Source organism: Arthroderma uncinatum (genome assembly GCF_011692745.1).
Source record: "Arthroderma uncinatum strain CBS 119779 chromosome Unknown scaffold2, whole genome shotgun sequence".
In the NCBI taxonomy this organism is placed as follows: domain Eukaryota; kingdom Fungi; phylum Ascomycota; class Eurotiomycetes; order Onygenales; family Arthrodermataceae; genus Arthroderma; species Arthroderma uncinatum.
Genome location: NW_022983864.1, coordinates 6108621 through 6126599, shown reverse-complemented (window position 1 = coordinate 6126599; position 17979 = coordinate 6108621). Strand labels below are relative to the sequence as shown.

Here is a 17979-nt window from a genome sequence, read left to right as displayed (position 1 = left end):
CCCCTGATATCTTGTATAGACTCTACATAGACTTGCCGTTGGAAGTCTCCCAGGATGGTCCTCCCAGCCATCAGAGTCGCCCCGTCGGCGGCAACGAAGGCCTTCAACCTGCTCCGGACGGTCCAGTACACCCATCCCCCCAGCTGTCCATGCCACTCGAACCCGTCTCACCACCATCACCACCAGCCGAGCCAGATCTCTGCAGTCGCTAAGCATGTCCGCAACTTTGCATCGCCCATTGACGACTCGCAGCAGAAGGAGTACGCCTTCGAGGTGGCTGCGTCGAGCATACGGTTCGGGCCGGGAGCCACCAGAGAGGTCGGCATGGACTTCAAGAACCTGGGTGCTAAGCGGGTGTGCATTGTCACGGATAAGAATGTAGCCAAGTTGAATGCCATGAAGCAGGCCGTGGAGGGATTGAGCAAGGAGGGAATAGAATTCACCGTCTATGATAACGTGAGAGTTGAGCCGAAGGATTACTCGTCAGTCTGGCCTTATTCCCCCGAGAGACTGACAGTCAAACTGACGTCTAGATAGGATCAAGGATGCTATTGCCTTTGCGAAGCCTTATAATGCGGATGCTTTCCTTGCTGTTGGTGAGTTGCTTTGTCTCTAGATAGTGTGAAGACTACATCGCTGACGAGTCTGTGAATCCATCGCAGGCGGAGGATCGGTCATTGATACCTGCAAACTGATGAACCTCTACTGCGTCTATCCCGAGGCCGATTTCCTTGACTTTGTGAACGCACCCCTAGGGAAGGGATTGCCCATTGCCAGGACCCTCAAGCCGCTCATCGCCATCCCAACCACCGCGGGCACAGGAGCAGAAACCACCGGCACGGCCATCTTCGACCTGACCGACAAGAAGGCCAAAACCGGAGTAGCACACCGAAACATGAAGCCGACGCTGGGCATCTGTGACCCTCTCAATACTCGAACCATGCCGCCAGCGGTTCACGCTTCCTCGGGGCTGGACGTCCTATGCCATTCCCTGGAGTCATGGACAGCTATTCCATACAACGAACGCACCCCTCGGCCTACAAATCCTATCAATCGGCCAGCATATCAAGGCGCCAATCCCATCTCAGACATATTCTCCCTCCAGTCCCTTCGAAGTACGGTCAAATACCTCCCTCGCGCCGTAAGGGACCCAGAAGACCATGAGGCCCAGAGCCAGATGCTTCTCGCTGCGACACTGGCCGGTGTAGGCTTCGGCAATGCCGGTGTTCATCTATGCCATGGCATGAGCTATCCTGTCTCGGGACAAAACCCGGGCTATAAACATAAAGGATACGAGGTAGACCACGACATCATCCCTCACGGAGTATCAGTTGCAGTTACCGCTCCAGCCGTCTTCCGCTTCACGGCCGCTAGTAACCCAGACCGCCATCTGGCTGCGGCAGAGGTATTCGGGGTAGACATTTCGAATGTCAAGCGAGAGAGCGCCGGAGAGGTACTGGGTGAAGCCATTGCCGAGTTTTTGATCGGGCTCGGTGACCAGCCCAGAGGGCTAAAGGATCTAGGTTTCAACAGCTCGCATCTCGACATGTTGATTGAAGGCACCATTCCGCAGCAGAGAGTGCTCAGTTTGGCTCCCAATCTCAGCAAAGAACTCGAGGGGGAGAAGGAACAGTTGCGGAAGCTGTTCGAAGACTCGATGGAATACTAACGCTCTATATGCAGCCTTTCTATATCATTAGCGACTACTTTTGTTATCCGGGTGCATGAATAATAGCCCCTATACGGAGTATACGGGTACTCAGCTGGAAATATATATTTAACGGGTCTACAACTAGTTCTCCATGTAAGACCCTTGTCCTCGTCCACTATGTTATTTTTTTATCTAGAAAAAAAAGCTACTATGATGTCACTTAAAAGAACCTTGCGAGAGTAAAATCGATGAAACTTCCACGTCTCAAGCGATTAAATAGCTACTTTCCTTCAAAAGTACTTCCACAGGATGGCGTTTTTGTCACACCCAAGTCACCACAAAAAGGAATACGAACAGGAAACAGGATTCTGATCCAGCCAGGCCTATTCCTATACCCATCGACGAAAGACGGCGGCATGGAGAGTTCGAGCAGACAACGCCCCCTGAAGTGAAGCATCCATGTCCGGGTACCTTCGAAGTCGAGCATCGGCTTTTATCTGCTATTCCACTCCGCCGCAGCGCTTCTTCACTCCATTCTTTGAGAGTACAAGACGGTGATTGGCCTCTGGAGCGATACAACGGCCCATTAACTCGTCCGCCGCAGTGATGCTGTTACTTCGGATCGTGGAACAAGAGCTCTGCTGGCCCCAAAGGTGGTTTCCTCGCGGTCCTGCGATACTTCCGCTGGACTTCTCCCAGGCTGAACAGCATAAATAAAGGCCGAGTCTCCTCGCTCTCTGGCTCCTTGATCGTGCATCTTCCTCTTTTCTGGTCCTCCCGATCTCCATCTCGATAGCGTGGACTGAAAGAGTCTCAAAACTGCGTCAGGATGGCCTCCGCTATACGCAACGACTCAACCCTTCGTGCAAAGGTCCTTGTACCGGAAAAGCTGTCTCCAGACGGCCTCTCTCTGCTAAAAACGAGCCTGGATGTTGACGAGCGCAAGGGTTTAAGCGCAGACGAACTTCTCAGCATTATCCCAGACTACGAAGCGCTGCTGGTACGCTCGGAGACCAAGGTGACGGCGGCTGTCCTCCAGGCTGCAAAGAAGCTCAAAGTTGTTGCTAGAGCCGGTGTTGGAGTCGACAATATCGGTGAGTTATCATTCTTTATCTATCTACTGCCAGCTATCGACAAGAAACTAAACTGATATGTTTTGGTGGCAGACGTTGAAGCTGCGACTAAAAATGGCATCGTCGTTGTAAACTCGCCTTCTGGCAACATCGGCGCTGCGGCAGAGCATACAATCGCGCTCTTGATGTCCATGGCAAGGAATATCCCAGATGCATCCTCGAGTCTGAAGAGCAATAGGTGGGAGAGAAGTCGCCTTGTGGGGGTTGAAGTCCACGGGAAAACACTTGGAATAATCGGACTGGGGAAAGGTATCGAACTATCATCTCTTAACTTGACGTTTTAACAGTCAGATATTTGCTAACTCCACCGTACATTTAGTCGGCTTGATCGTAGCCCGTCTGGCTAAAGGGTTGGGCATGAAAATCAATGCAGTTGACCCCTATGCGTCCTCAGCCGTTGCCGCGTCTGCCTCCGTCACCTTGATGCCGTCCCTTTCAGTTCTGCTTCCGACTGCTGACTTCCTCACGATCCATACTCCCTTGATTGCATCTACCAAGGGAATGATTTCGACTGCTGAATTGGCCCAGATGAAGTCCGGCTCGCGTATTCTCAACGTGGCCCGTGGTGGAACAGTAGACGAACCTGCTCTACTGGCAGCTCTCGAATCAGGCCACATTGCGGGAGCAGCAGTCGACGTCTTCGCCACCGAGCCTCCTTCGCCTGATTCAGCCTCTGCAAAGCTCATTGCGCACCCACGAGTTATACCAACCCCCCATCTGGGAGCGTCTACGGTCGAAGCGCAGGAGAATGTTTCGATTGATGTATGCGAGCAGGTACTCCAGATATTGGGTGGAGCTTTACCACGCAGCGCTGTCAACGCTCCTCTTATATTGCCGGAAGAGTATAAGAAGCTCCAGCCGTTCGTTCGTTTGGTTGAAAAGCTTGGGAGTATCTATACCCAGCATTACGGCTCAGCAGAAAACCCTCTTTCCAACCGGAGCACCTTTGATTTGATATATGAAGGTGAAATTTCAGGGATGAATAACACCAAGCCGCTTTTCGCAGCACTTATCAAGGGTCTCACTTCCCCTATAAGTAACTCCGCAGGCTTGAACGTGAACATTGTGAATGCCGAGCTGGTAGCTCGAGAGCGTGGAATAATTGTCAACGAGAAGCACTCAAGAGATAACCCATCTCATTCTTACTCATCTTTGATAACTCTCGTTGCTACGGCAGCGAAGAACACTGCAAAAGAGGGTCCGGAGCCACAGGGACATGAATATGACCAGATCATCTCTGGGACGTGCTCTGAATCCCAGCCTCTGATATCTCGGCTAGACCGGTTTGCTACATCTTTTGTGCCCGAAGGTACACTGCTTATTTGCCATAATTTCGATTCCCCAGGTAAAATCGGCGTCGTCGGTAGTATCTTGGGCAAGGAAGGGGTAAATATCAACTTTATGAGTGTTGCACCGGTTTCTAAGGGAAAGCAGCAAAGGACTAACGAGGGTCAAGTCTATGATGAAGCTCTAATGATCCTTGGGGTTGATAAAGCAGTCGATGAGAGTGTGGCAAAGGCACTGGTACATGAAGGCGGAGTTTTGAGTGCCAGCGTTGTTTCGCTATAAGGCCTCTCCTCCATGCATGAGTTGCTAGGCACTGTTTCTTTTGAAGGGGTTAGTTCCTTGAGGTTGACTCTCGCTCTCGCTTTTATCATTTAACTATGACTTTAGTTAGTCTAAACTAATCTGCGTTATATGACTAACCTAAGCTACCACTTAAATGGTCAATAGTACGGCTGTCTAGGCGTTGGAGACGAGAGCCTTGTAGGAAAGGGAGCCATTTAAAATAAGGCCACACGGCCGTTATATATATATTCATTGACGAGAGGATAGTAAAATAAACCAACGCCTGTTTGTGAATAGAGACATAGCCGTTATATCGTTTTAAACAACAGCTTCATAGCCAACTCAACTTAATAGAACCCTAGTTCCGAAAGAACCGTACATGCCCATGACCTGGACCTTCCAGGATGCCAGGGATGAAATATGAATGACAATCGCTTTTCCCACTGGCTATATCAAGAGACCGGCTGATCCGGCCTTGTCACGGTGTTTGCCTGCTGAGAGAATCTATCCCTCGACCCGTAGGCGTCGACAGAGGGCTCTTTGCCAATATCAGTGGTTCTGTCTTTCGAGGCGACTCTCCCCTTCGTTATGGTTATATCGGGCCTTACGCGATTGCCAATCGCAAGCAAGTCGCTGGTAGGAGCACCGCTGTTCCCTGCAGTGGGTTTATCTGGAATTATTTCTAGCGGTTCAGGCTTTGGCTCAGGTTGACGTTTTCCTGATTTGCTCCGGGGAGGTTTTGTGGATTTTGCGCCAGACGGTGGTTCCTTTTTCACGGTGGGGACTGCATCTATAAACTGCCTAGCTTCAACAGTAGTCTTTGATAATATTGGCGGCTGGTGGTGGGGGGTGTTTGGCTTCGGGTGTTTGGTGAAGTGGAGGCCGTTATTTGTGAGCAACGGTGGTAGCCTTTGGTTGGTGTTGTCAACTTCACTAGATATTCTGCTGGTATCTGGGGCCCCCGACTCCATTTGGGCATTGGGGTGTTCGATATGGTTGCCGTGAGGAATAGTAATGAGCACATCGCCACGTACACTGGCAGGAATAGGACCGCTGGCCACAACCTTCCCAAACGCCAGGAGGGCAAGCAAGGCCGTCCTGCCAACGGAGGTGGTGATAATCGCCATGTTGAAGGAAATAAGTTCACAATAGCCTATGCTATATTGGAGAAACGATGTTTTGAGAGGAAAAGATTTATTGAGAACGGAATTTGGACCCGTGGACGGCGACTTGAGCAGTTTTATATATGCAGCAGATCTTGTACCCTACCCCTCATGATAAAGGAGGCTAGAGAAGAATAAAGAAGAACCATATATCTGACTGCAAGATGGTGAGAGAATTTGTCCAACATGCCGCATCAAATGCTGTGTACAGCTGCGGCAGACACGCGGATGGACAGCAGTTCTTTGTCCCTCCGCCTGTTCCGATACTGCATTGCATTGCAAGAAAGCAGGCCACCAGGATATATAACAGAAATAATTCATAAATAGGACACGATAAAACAGTGAGAGGCCCATTAAGGAAACTTGATGCTTTTATCAAATGGTCTTGCAGGGCGATTTCAGTTCGAACGAGATGTTCCAACATAGCCTTGGAAACCAACAAAATTGGCGCGAACCAAACAAACGATCTGCAGCCCAGGAGGAGGTATACGTCTATACGGCGTAGCCAGCGTTGCCCGTTGGGCACACTGTTGGCTTGAATTTGTTTGCCTCAACTCGGGGTCGCGATATTTATTCTCGATATATTGCGCAAATACAGGAAACCACATGATGGCCGATAGGTTAACAGGCTCTTTGCCTGGGCTGTTAGATGCTATGGAAATGGATCGATACAAGGTAAAAGCGAGGGAAAGTGAAATAGCTTTGAGCGGTTTATTTCTGTCCAGACTCCGTACTATGTACATATATGATGATAGCTATATATCATCTGATGAAAAACTGTTTTCATCACCCTGCCCGAAACCAAACGCAAAGCCATAACCAACAGCGAAGGAATAATAAAACATACCAATAGATACGATGGGGCATAAGCATCGTTAGGGCTGGAGGAACAGGCTACAGGCAAAGTTCTCTTTATTAGGCCCCCTCACGGCGGAAAACACAGTTAAATTCTTGACCTGGGGAGAGTGTCACATCAATCCTCAAGGCTGGATCCGTTCCTGGTGGCGGGCACCCAATGCCCGTTACCTCAGAGTAGTGCTGCAAAATTCGAGTGATTGTGTATCCCATTTCGATTGTAGCGAATTGTTGACCAAGGCAAATTCTTGGGCCGCCGTTGAAAGGAATAAAGTGCCATGGCTTAGGCTGCCAGCCGGAAGTCCAGCGTTCGGCGTGGAATTCAAGAGGGTCGTACCAAGGTTTGGCTTTTTCTTCTGGTGAGGAGGTTGCGGTTGGCGGTGGGTCATAAAGATCTCGCCTTCGCTGCATGGACATAGTCGAGTAGAGGATGCGAGTATCTTTCGGGACACCGATGGGAGATTTCCCATCTGGCCCGCCACCACGAGGTAGCGTCGTGTCGACGACAGCGTGGCGGACATTAAAGGGCACAACTGGATACAGGCGCATGACCTCGTTGATAATGGCGTTGATGTACTTCATCGCCTTCAAATCCGCGTAGGTCGGCTTATTGGTACCGCATGTTGCGGCAATTTCCGCTCGTGCCTTTTTCACAGTCTCTGGGTGGCGGGAGAGTTCGAACATGGCGAACGCAAGGGTAGCGGCAGTGGTATCGCGGCCAGCAAGGAGTATGGCTACAAGTTGGTCACGGAGGACAACGGGGTCACGAGTGAACCTGGCGAGAGCATGGAGGAACGTATCCTGCTTGGAAAGTCGGCTGTCTAGTTCCTCGGGGGTTAGAGCCAAGACCTGGTCGATAAACTGCTGGAGGAATTCGTTCATTTTTCGGATATTGATCTTGAATTCTCGTTCTGAAAGGAACTTTCGTAGGGGCCTGTCATACTGTTAATGTCCATAAACCCAGCGTAGGATGTGATGATAATTGCCAGGGAGAATGACGTACCCAGCTCTGAAAAGGACAGACTGCCTGTGTAAAACATATTGAAAGGATTCCGCAAAGACAGTCTTTGGATCATCCAAGCTGTCAACGCTCTTTCCGAGAAGATAATCTGTTGCAGCATCAAGGGTGAACCTAAAAAATAACGGTGCGACGTCTACAATACCCCCGCCGTCTGCATTTGCAGCCAGCAAGGGGATCAGCTTTTCAATGTGCTTCTCAAAGATTTCAGTGTCGACAAATCTCTCCTTTGCAAACATTGGGCGAATGAGATGTCGAGATCGTGACCACAGCTCTCCATCCGTGGCGAAGATGCTGTCTCCCAGAAAGTCTTTCCACTCTTTATGAAAACGCCAACCCTTCCCATAGTCGTTGAATTGACTTGTTAAAACAGCTTTGATGTTTTCTGGATCGGCAGTGAAGATGTTGCGGGCGTACGGGCGAACTTTCAGTTCAATGGTTGCTGACGGGCCATTCCAAGGCGACGGAGTGGTCAAAAGCATAGAGTTCCAGAATTCAAGGTCCTTATGTTTCTTTGCTGCCTCAACTGCCTTGACAATGAAATCGGCGCCTATGGTTAGGTGTGTTAGAATTCGGCTTTCTTTAATAGATTGGAGCATGGAGGGCACTTTTTCTTCAACGTACTAACTGGCAGGTAAGTCTTTATACGAGGAGCAAATGCTCCCAATCTCGAGACCTTATAATCTGTATAGAGATCATATCCCACGTAGAGGACGACAAGAGCAACGATGGACCACACGATTCCACCGCCCAGGGAAACTTTCTGGATTATTTCTTCGATCATTCTGTCGGAGTCGTTTCGCGCGTTTTATACTGTCTTGTCCAATTGTCTATCCAGACTTCAACGATTGTCGAACAGCCGCCTAATCGATCTCGACGCTGGACGAATTGTCATATACCTAGCACACTGCCTAGGCCAGCCTATAGTGTTCAATCGAAGAAAGAGGACGTATATATGAGGGATTCCATTGGAAGAGGGGGGTGAACGAGAGAGGAGCATTTATAAAACGGCCTTTTCCTACGATCCTAAGCTGAAACGGTGGAGACCGCGCGCCTACAACGGCCAAATAAATCCCCCGGGGTGCCGTTCTATGAAAGGCCGAGGGTGAGGGGAATGAGCATCGAGCCATCCATCCGTTCGGAGCATGTGGGGGAAGCATTGAGCGGCGTTGCCACCAGGGGTCAAGGGAGTAGCGCTATGTATAAAAAACGAACACGTTGGCGGCTCAGCATTACTGCGGATAGTAAGATGCCTGCTATGTTGGCCGCCATTCCCCGAGGACTGCCCTTGTTCTGGCTCCAAGGGTAAGCCCAACAGTCGGCTATTCTTTCAAAGAAAATATAACGGCAAGCGATGAGCGCCAAGTACGCCAGGCAGACGCCATTTGACACCAAGATTGAGGTCGAAGGTCGTCATATCTCAGCTAATCGAGGATACACATCCGCAAGGCCTCGGTTGAAATGCTCGTTGTTGCAGTTTTATTTGCTGTTGTTTTTGGCCCACGGAGCGAACTCACATGTGAAGCTTGGAAGTGCAGGGATGTGCTTATGTAATGTGCAACTGGATATGGCGGACGGACTCACACTCGAAACCAAGATCGCAGGGTCAAGGGCCTTATTTTTGGCCTGGGGCAGACGGGACAACATCGGGCCCGTCAGAAGATGCCTATCCATGCGGGGGATAAACTTGCATATTCCGTGCATGAGCCCTCAACCCAATATAATGGGTTCTAACAAAAGTCCCCAAGAGCTGCAAGATTCATCAACCTCCAATTAAACCTAGCCCTTAAGCTTGTCCCTAGGAAAAGGTAGAATATAAGCAGCCCTAAGAACGTTGGCGGGTAGACGGATGGTTGACGGATGATGCAGGCCTTATGCATAAATGATGATTCACAATTTTACAATTCACATCCGCTTTCCCGCATTAGACAGTATGTCATTTGAACCATTGCTGCGCCAATTCTCATATCGACAACTGCTCGTTCTCTCCATTCCGCCAATCTATATGATGCATCTTGAATGTGTTCTGCCGTTTTAGCACCTGCCCACAGAACTTCTGCTGCAGCCGCAGCGCGAGGCCAGATCATTTGGTCCATGTTTACTGGGTCAACAAGCTCAGTCCACATATGTGTTTCACCACCGATGAGTAAGGGCTGTAGCTCATCTGGTATATCCTCCAGTGGGTTATAAATGTACATGTGGCGCCAATTTTTTGTAGGTGCGCACCAGTCTAGATATGGATCCTGGATGGCCTTTGAACCTGGGCGAGGATTTAAGAAAGTACCAACCCCGCAGTCGAGGTACCAAGCATCACCTGAGCCAAATATAGTCCGATATCCCTTTTGGAGAACCTGTTTGATGGCGGACGAGTTTCGCCATGCTTGCACGATGACTCCTCGGTTTCCACCATCTGGTTCTGGTGTTTGTGACGGCAAGCCAAGGTCCCAATCAAGGACCAACTCTTCCCATACAATCGGGGTAAGGCCAGCGCCCCGAAGAGCATCGTGCACCCGCATGACCATTTTGGCAAGAAGGGGCGTGAGGACACGTCGATCGTTCGAGCCGAGGTTAGGTTCTAGGAGGTAGGTGTTGAGATTAAATTCGTCTCCTCCAGTATGGAAGTATTCTGTTAGCGGAGAACACGAGGGAGTAAATCTGCCATGAGCTGGTCAAGGAATTGATACGAGGCGGAAGAATTCAATCTGATCTGACCACTTGGTGGTTCGGCAGCGTATGTCTCCCACTTATCCATGTGGAAGGCCGCAACCACTTCGGGAAGCGCATGACCGATGGCAGCGGTGTGGCCGGGCAAATCAATTTCCAGGAATACCGACACGCCCCGTTCTAGTCCATACATTTGGACTGACCCCAGTTCGGCAGGGGACCATATCTGGCTCGGATGGTACGCGGCACGGCTTGCTAGATCCGGGATTGAGGGAATCTCTAATGGCCATGACTGTGAATCGGCAGCATGGATATGAAGCCGATTCAACTTTACGGATGCCATTGCATCAATTGTACGTTTTACCTCTTCGGGTCGAAATACGTTTCGGGATATATCGAGATTCAGTCCTCGATGCTGCCATTTTGGGGAGTCCAAGATTGAAACTGGAGCAAGGGATGTGTAGGCCTTTGAACCGGAAGAATGAGCGTAAAAGAGTTGCTGGAATGTTTGAAGGGCACGAATAGTGCCGATAGGCGATGCCGTCGAGATTTGTGCTTCGCCGGCCTCCGTGATTTTTATTTGGTAGCTTTCATTTCCATTAATATAGCTGCGAGGGGACCATGCTGGGGCCGTTGAGGTCTCGTTGATAACGATAAGTTTGATCAATGGAAATTCGATATCTGCCGAGGGTTCGAAATCCTGACGGCGAGGATGGAATTTCCAAGGAACAAATTTACTACTAAGGATGCTAGCCTTGGTGCGCATGATTGCGTCTTCAACAAACTGGTCCACGCTTGGGAGCGATTCTGTGAGGGGCGCCTGCTCACTGATCCAGGGGTATTGTAGCCACCCCAACCAGCCACCAGACATCAAGCTAGTGCTAGAATATTTGGTATTTGTGTAGCTAGTAGATCGATTGGCTCGATGATAGGAGAACTGAATGGATGGTGACAGCCAAAGGACTTTGTCCCCATGCGAGTACTCCGTGGGCTGTGGCCATAGAGCATAGGAATACTCTAACAGGCCAAGGGTGCTAACTACCCAGAGTAACCGCATCCTGTTGAATGTTAAAGGAGAAACAGAGCTTCTTTTTAGACCACCCGATACCTTGTACGCGTTCGACGGGGAATACGCTGCTTAAGCAACCGTTCCTCAGAGAGCCACTGAGCAAGAAATGGAATGAAAAGTTCTGTTGCTTTCAGTGCTTTGGTATTAGGCTTATACTGAGCCTGGAGTATGAGGTTGGTTATCAGAAGTGTCCAACAAGTGAAGGTAAACTGAGCCTAGGAGCACAATCTCACCCACAAGAAGCTGTAGGACTATGAGGCCCAGCCCTGGATGCCCCTTTGCAGCTCTGTGATAGAATCTTTTCTCTTGTAAAGAAGAAAAAGCGAGGTTGAAGTGTTGACATCAAAAGTTGCCTATTCGGGACAAAGCGGGAGAAGGATGAGTCAGCATATATGCTAAGTAAGCAAAGTCTTGGCATCGAGTATTTGCGATTTCGCGACAAGAAGAAGAAGAAGAAGAAGAAGAGATTGAGAACGCAGCATCCACGAGTCGAACAGATAGTGGATATCCCGTTATTACGTGCTAGACGGTTGTGGCTCCGGACAGATACTGCTCTTTTGAAGCCGAGTTTACGATATCACCTTTTTTAGCACCGAGAATCCCTTGCCACCCGAAACAACTTGCTCCCTGCCAAAGCTCTGGAAGCAGGCCCTTTGCCATGGGTATCTCTGTCGCACTGAATACGCCGCTCGCTGATGCTCTGAATGAAGTGGTGCAGCCGAAATTAGTCGAGGTCGGCTGGAGCACCGGCGGTGGGGATGATTCCGCGCTCGCTGAGTATGTGATACTGATGCTCGTCAACGGAAAGACTCAAGACCAAATCTCTGCAGAGCTCGCGAACGATCTGCTTAGTCTCGGACCCGAGGATACGGAAGCGGCGGAGTTTTCAAAATGGCTTTTCGAGCAAGTTGAGACACTAGACAGGCAGTTAAATGGTGGATCGGGGGAAGCACAGCAAGAGCAGCCTCCACAGGCGATACCGTCCTTTTCAGAAGATGGTAGCGGGGCCAGCGGAGGCAATGGGGATGCGACCTCCGCCAGTGCATGTATTCCGCAGCCAGATACGGATATGGGAGAAGGATCGGGGCCTGGAGCAGATACTTCTGTGTACGTTTGCTTACTTTCCGGTTCATTTTGTATACGCTTGGACACTGTGGCTAACTAATTAACTGTTTTTATAGGCCGACTGGACCTAGAAACATGCGGAATCAAAAACAGGGTGGCCGTGGTAGAGGTATACTCGGCCAGCTTAGTCGGGCCATGGACCGATCCCACGAATCCGTTCTTCACAGAGTTCGAAACCAACAAGGGACTGAGAGGATAAATTCACATAGGGATGGCTCGAAGGGTGGCAGAGGCGGCCGTGGTGGGAACCGGACGCCCATGGGGAGGCAGATGGGCAACAACATGCAGATGGGTATGGGTATGGGCATGAACATGGGCATGAATCACAACTCGATGCAGAATATGCCCCAACCTAACATGATGAACATGACCCAGCAGCAACAAATGCAGATGATGTCCATGTTTGAGGAGCAGGCGCGGATGATGTCCCAGTTCATACCCGGGTTCGTGGCTCCCGCGATTAACCCAGCTTTTCAGAATGGCCCGCCGCCACAGTCTCAAGGCCGATCCTTATTCGAGCGTGCTGAATTTCATCCTGGTCGACGGGCCCATGATAGACATCAGCCTCCCCAAGGGGTGGCGGCGGATGTTGAAATGGGCGGCGATGGAGGTGAGCAAAAACCGGAGGAACACCAGCAACGAGAAGCGCCGGGCCCGGACACACTCTGTCGATTCAACCTAAGATGTACGAACAAGGACTGCCCGTACGCCCATCAGTCTCCCGCGGCGCCCGAAGGTGCCAACGTTGACGTGAACGACAACTGTCCATACGGAGCTGCCTGCAAGAACCGAAAATGCGTTGCCCGGCACCCGTCTCCAGCTCAAAAGGCTGTCCACCAGTCGGAAGAAATCTGCAGATACTTCCCTCACTGCACCAACCCGAAATGCACATTCAAACACCCTAGCATGCCGCTCTGTCGGAACGGGGCAGATTGCACCACCGAGGACTGCAAATTTACCCATGTCCAGATCCCCTGCAGGTTCAACCCTTGCTTAAACCGCAGCTGTCAGTACAAACATGCCGAAGGCCAGCGTGGAGTGTTTGGAGACAAGGTATGGCGTGCAGACGGCGCATCCAAGGGCGAGACACCACACGTTAGCGAGAGGAAATTTATCGCAGACGAAACCGGAGAAGAAGAGCTCATCAAGCCTGGCTCGGCTCCCTCGAACGATGCTGGCATCATAACCTAACCCCTTAAAAGTTATTAACGTCGTCTTCTTCGTCTTTTTCTTTTCGCCCTCAGTAACAACGAATTCACCCCCCTTATTCCCCCCTATATTTCCCCGGAACCACAGTGCCTGGCGCGTCTAATAGTCACCTTTACTCCTTGTCAAAATATGTGCTTTTTACCTCTTTTTCTACGGTCTACTGAGCATGAGCGGCGTTGGATCAGGATGATGTTTTATCTTTACCTCACATCAGAGATGAGGCTCTTACGGCTGGTGTACCCATCGGTGAACATCTAGATTATGTACATTGTTTTGAATCAGCTCTTCTTTCCGTCGTCTTTGACTTTATTTTGTAGTAGTAAACGTGTATAAAAGATCCTGGATCGGACCAGCTGCACAGTTAATTTTCCGGCCTCGTATTCTTCTTGCACCCCCGGATTTTTAAGAAATTGACCACACGACGCAGAATTTATAGCTACCCCCCGACACGCAACGATAGCTCCAGTTACGGTGACGGTGATAGCTACAGGGGCAACGGCATGGAATTGATCTCTCCATCGAGTTAACTGCCCAGGAAAACGTACGATGGGCTCGCGACGCTGGCCTGGCCTGGTCACCGAGAGCTTCCTGCACCTACAGAGAACCGCCCTTCGCCGGCGATGTACAAGACAGCTTCTCTCACGGACGCAGTCGCTTCAGCTCTCTTACACGCCGGGCCTGGTTGATAAACAGGTGGCCGTTATAGGTGGTGGAATAACTGGCCTCACAACCGCCTACTACCTCGCGCAGCATCCAACCACCCAGGTCACCCTTTACGAGAAATCAAAGCAGCTCGGCGGATGGGTTCAGACAGAGACGGTCGAGACGGACAGCGGGAAGGTCGTCTTCGAGTATGGCCCGCGGACGCTGCGGTGTTCACTGCCCGATGTGATGCCTACGCTTGAACTGGTGAGTTCCTGGCCGATTACAGGTTTATATATATAGGATGCGATACTCATTGGACTGTATCTAGATAACACAGCTAGACTTGGAAAACACGATGCTTGTGACGAGCTCGGAAGCACCTGCGGCAGTCAATCGATACCTTTACTATCCCGACCATCTTGTTCGTCTCCCTGGACCACAGCCCGGCGGACGCACCTTGGCTGGTAATATCGGGAACCTCATACACGTCGCTACAGAACCGGTTTTCGGGGGGTTGATATGGGGACTGCTAAAGGAGCCATTCCGAGAAAGCCGTGACCCAAAGCTGCGCGATGAATCAATTGCGGAATTCATCACTAGACGAGTTGGGCGGGAGCCCGCTGACAACATAGCGTCTGCGATATTCCATGGAATTTACGCCGGTGACATAGACAAACTAAGTGCCAAAACTATCCTACCGTCGCTCTGGGAATGTGAACTAGGTGAAACTGGTGTCATGATAGAAATGGCGGAGCGGTCTGGCAAACCATCGCGGTATTCATATAACATGTTAACGGTACTCAAAGCTATACAGCGTGAATACTCAGGGGAATATTCCCGTGTATTGCCCAAGCTTGTCTCTGGTGGTAGCGTTTTTTCCCTGGAAGGAGGTTTGAACTCCATTGCAGAAAAAATAACCAAGGACCTCTCTGAGCTTCCTAATGTGAAGATAATTCCAGAGGCGAATGTATCTCACATTCAACATGATAAAGGCAATCAGTCACTGATGGTACGTTTTTTCTTGATCCATCCTCGCTTTGATAGCCATAACTAACTCCAATCTCAATGAAGCTCGTTTCCTCAAACGAGCCAGCTGTGAGATACGACTATGTTATCTCTACCACGCCATCCAAAGTGCTCGCCGATCAGCTCCGCGGTCCAGGGGGCCACACGCCTCCAACCGCAACCTCAAGACTATTAGCCTCGAATAACTATGCCGTAAATGTAATGGTGGTCAACCTCTTTTATAACGACCCCGACCTCGTGCCGGTAGACGGATTCGGGTATCTGATACCTCGCTCCGTGCCCATCGAGCAGAACCCCGAGCGCGCATTGGGTGTGCTCTTCATGTCGGAAGCTGTTGTCGGTCAAGACACAGCCGAAGGAACCAAGCTCGCCGTCATGATCGGGGGACATTGGTGGGATGGATGGGAAGAGTCAGACTTCCCGGACGAGCAGAATGCTATCGATATGGCCAAGTCAGTGCTTTCACGCCATCTAGGGATCAGCCAGCAGCCGACTATAGCTAAAGCCCGGATGTTGCGCAATGCTATACCACAGTATACTGTTGGGCACAGCGAGCGGATGGAGGAGCTGCACGACTCCCTCTCTCGGGAATACGACTCCCGTCTCAAGGTTGCCGGTGCTTGGTATACGGGAATCGGAGTCAATGACTGCATCGCCTCTGCGCGGGCGGTAGCCACTTCGATCCGTCAAGGGAGCCATGATGAGACGGGCCTGGAAAACTACGTACATCCTCTCAAGCCCATGGATTAGAGGTAGGTAGAAGAAGCCAGGCGTTTTTATAAAAGGGCCATGCGTTTTCAGCGTCCGGATTTTGTACTCTATCTACGCTAAGGGACATTGTATACAGGGATAACTAGAATGGAATTAGAATACAGGCAGCTACAAGGCTATATATTGGCTACATCTCCCTATTTCAGACAGGTAGGCCAGTGAATATAGTTTAAACCTCGTAAATTTGAGACTTATTCGTGTTGTTCGTAAACTTCGTAAGGGGGTTGTTGATAAATGCTGGCCATCGAGACGACAACGCCTGCCTAGGTATAAATATGGCCCGCCAGGTAGAACAATATCAGTATCTCCCGCTCCCAAACCGAACATCTATTCGACTGCTTCGCATCAACACTCGCGACAAGTTCTCGCAGCTCGAATGCACATTAAAGACGGTCGACCTCGACTCTGACTCCCCACCCTTTCACGCCCTTTCATATACGTGGGGGAATCCGCATGCCAAAGCCCGCGATGAACACAGGTTTACCCAGCATTACAATGCCCTAGATGCAGAGTATTTGTTCCCCAGCGCCGGGGTCCCGGTTAAATGTGACGGGAAAAGGCTGCTGGTCAGTCGCAACTTGTACGATGCATTGAGAGATGTGCCTGAGAATGCGTGGAAGACGTTTATCAACCGGCGGAACGACAGCAAGGGATGGACGAGGCTTCATACGAACTCGATCAACGGGGATGCCAAAAGAGTGAAGTCCTTGATTGCTTCTGGGGTTGACTTGGACACGAGAGACCATGAAGGCATGACGGCTCTGGTGTGGGCTGTACGGCTGCAGCGTAGAGAAGTTGTCAAGCTGCTTGCCATGGCCGGCGCGAAAGTCGAAATCGCAGATTATGAGAAGAAGACAGCTCTGGATTACGCGCGTGAGATCAATGACTGCGAGATAATAAGCCATCTGACAGCGGAGAGGAAGTCTCTGGCCTCGAGCCTGGAAAAGCCTGAGCAGGACGGGCCTGAAATCTGGCTCTGGGTTGACCAGATTTGCATTAACCAAGCAGATCCGGACGAACGGTCTTTTCAAGTAGATCTCATGCATCGAATATACCATGATGCTGAGTTTACCCTTATCTGGCTGGGCAGAGAGGACGGCTATACCAAAAGAGCTGCAGAGCTCATACCTAGATTTGCAAAGGCTGGGAATCAGTTCATTGACAGTGCTATCCTACCTTATGCGCAGAATAGCACGGAATTACATGCAAGCGAAGGGGTACCTTATATCTCAGAAGGGGAATGGGATGCTTTGGCAGCTCTATTTCAGCGACAGTATTTCCGCAGACTCTGGATTGTCCAGGAAATCATCCTGTCCGGCATTGTCCTGGCGTACTGCGGTGGAGTTGAAATCCCATGGAGGCTTTTCTGCATCACTGCTCAAATGCTTCACTACCACCAACAAAAGCTAGGTACCGAGGTCTCTGCAAAGTATGTCCCTCTGAATGAGGGCGGCCGTGGGATTGAACAGCCGATAGTGCAGCTCCTTGAATGGCAAGATAGATTTGGACCTAACCCCCCGCCTGATAAGCAGAGAGTAGCATCTCTAGAGAACCTCATCTTCGACACCTGGCATTTTCATGCTACTGACCCGAGAGATAAGATATACGGCATATACGGGTTGCTGAACAAGAAAGCCCAGTCCGGGGAGGGAAGCGAAGTCCGATGGCGAACTGACTACACGAAACCTGTCGAGCAAGTCTATGCAGAAGCCACGAAGCGGATCATCCTTGACGCTGGCGAACTTCGGATCTTGTCTGCCGTTCTTGACCATTCATGGCGCAAAATCGAATCGCTCCCATCCTGGACTCCAGACTATAGCGTCACATGGACGAACATGATGTCTAGTTATTCTAATGCGGCGGGAAACTTGCCCATTCCAACTCCATTGATCGAACTATCAGAACCCTGGGGGCATTTAACAGTGCAGGGTCTTCAGATTGATATGGTGTTAGGAATTGGCAAAACCACTTCAGGCCCGGCGGACCTTAAACGCTTCTTCGACCCTTCATGACTTGAATTGGCTCTCCTTGTGCCATCAACCTATCATAAGACAGGCCATTTCCGATCTGAAGCTCTCTGG

The 17979-nt window shown here is 50.5% G+C and overlaps 8 protein-coding genes across 8 annotated transcripts; 5 read left to right on the top strand and 3 right to left on the bottom strand.

Moving 5' to 3' along the window:
* Positions 1-54: 54 nt before the first annotated feature.
* Positions 55-1669, top strand: GIQ15_03756 (NAD-dependent methanol dehydrogenase; the record flags this gene model as incomplete). The annotated part of the gene is made up of 3 exons (XM_033551173.1): positions 55-482; positions 538-596; positions 663-1669. The coding sequence occupies 3 exons, from the start codon at positions 55-57 to the stop codon at positions 1667-1669; spliced, it is 1494 nt and encodes a 497-aa protein (XP_033408334.1).
* An 811-nt stretch (positions 1670-2480) lies between these two features.
* Positions 2481-4353, top strand: GIQ15_03755 (D-3-phosphoglycerate dehydrogenase; the record flags this gene model as incomplete). Its single annotated transcript, XM_033551172.1, has 3 exons — positions 2481-2745; positions 2818-2962; positions 3072-4353. 3 exons carry the CDS (start codon positions 2481-2483, stop codon positions 4351-4353), a joined length of 1692 nt encoding a protein of 563 aa, XP_033408333.1.
* Positions 4354-4805: 452 nt separating this feature from the next.
* Positions 4806-5480, bottom strand: GIQ15_03754 (uncharacterized protein; the record flags this gene model as incomplete). The annotated part of the gene is made up of 1 exon (XM_033551171.1): positions 4806-5480. The coding sequence occupies one exon, from the start codon at positions 5478-5480 to the stop codon at positions 4806-4808; it is 675 nt and encodes a 224-aa protein (XP_033408332.1).
* A 951-nt stretch (positions 5481-6431) lies between these two features.
* GIQ15_03753 (cytochrome P450 52A10) lies at positions 6432-8173 on the bottom strand (the record flags this gene model as incomplete). The annotated part of the gene is made up of 3 exons (XM_033551170.1): positions 6432-7305; positions 7375-7939; positions 8014-8173. 3 exons carry the CDS (start codon positions 8171-8173, stop codon positions 6432-6434), a joined length of 1599 nt encoding a protein of 532 aa, XP_033408331.1.
* A 1114-nt stretch (positions 8174-9287) lies between these two features.
* GIQ15_03752 (uncharacterized protein) lies at positions 9288-10924 on the bottom strand (the record flags this gene model as incomplete). Its single annotated transcript, XM_033551169.1, has 2 exons — positions 9288-10015; positions 10102-10924. The coding sequence occupies 2 exons, from the start codon at positions 10922-10924 to the stop codon at positions 9288-9290; spliced, it is 1551 nt and encodes a 516-aa protein (XP_033408330.1).
* An 856-nt stretch (positions 10925-11780) lies between these two features.
* GIQ15_03751 (nuclear polyadenylated RNA-binding protein Nab2) lies at positions 11781-13438 on the top strand (the record flags this gene model as incomplete). Its single annotated transcript, XM_033551168.1, has 2 exons — positions 11781-12229; positions 12304-13438. The coding sequence occupies 2 exons, from the start codon at positions 11781-11783 to the stop codon at positions 13436-13438; spliced, it is 1584 nt and encodes a 527-aa protein (XP_033408329.1).
* Positions 13439-14002: 564 nt separating this feature from the next.
* GIQ15_03750 (protoporphyrinogen oxidase) lies at positions 14003-15877 on the top strand (the record flags this gene model as incomplete). Its single annotated transcript, XM_033551167.1, has 3 exons — positions 14003-14365; positions 14430-15110; positions 15173-15877. The coding sequence occupies 3 exons, from the start codon at positions 14003-14005 to the stop codon at positions 15875-15877; spliced, it is 1749 nt and encodes a 582-aa protein (XP_033408328.1).
* Positions 15878-16173: 296 nt separating this feature from the next.
* Positions 16174-17910, top strand: GIQ15_03749 (HET domain protein; the record flags this gene model as incomplete). Its single annotated transcript, XM_033551166.1, has 1 exon — positions 16174-17910. One exon carries the CDS (start codon positions 16174-16176, stop codon positions 17908-17910), a length of 1737 nt encoding a protein of 578 aa, XP_033408327.1.
* Positions 17911-17979: the final 69 nt, after the last annotated feature.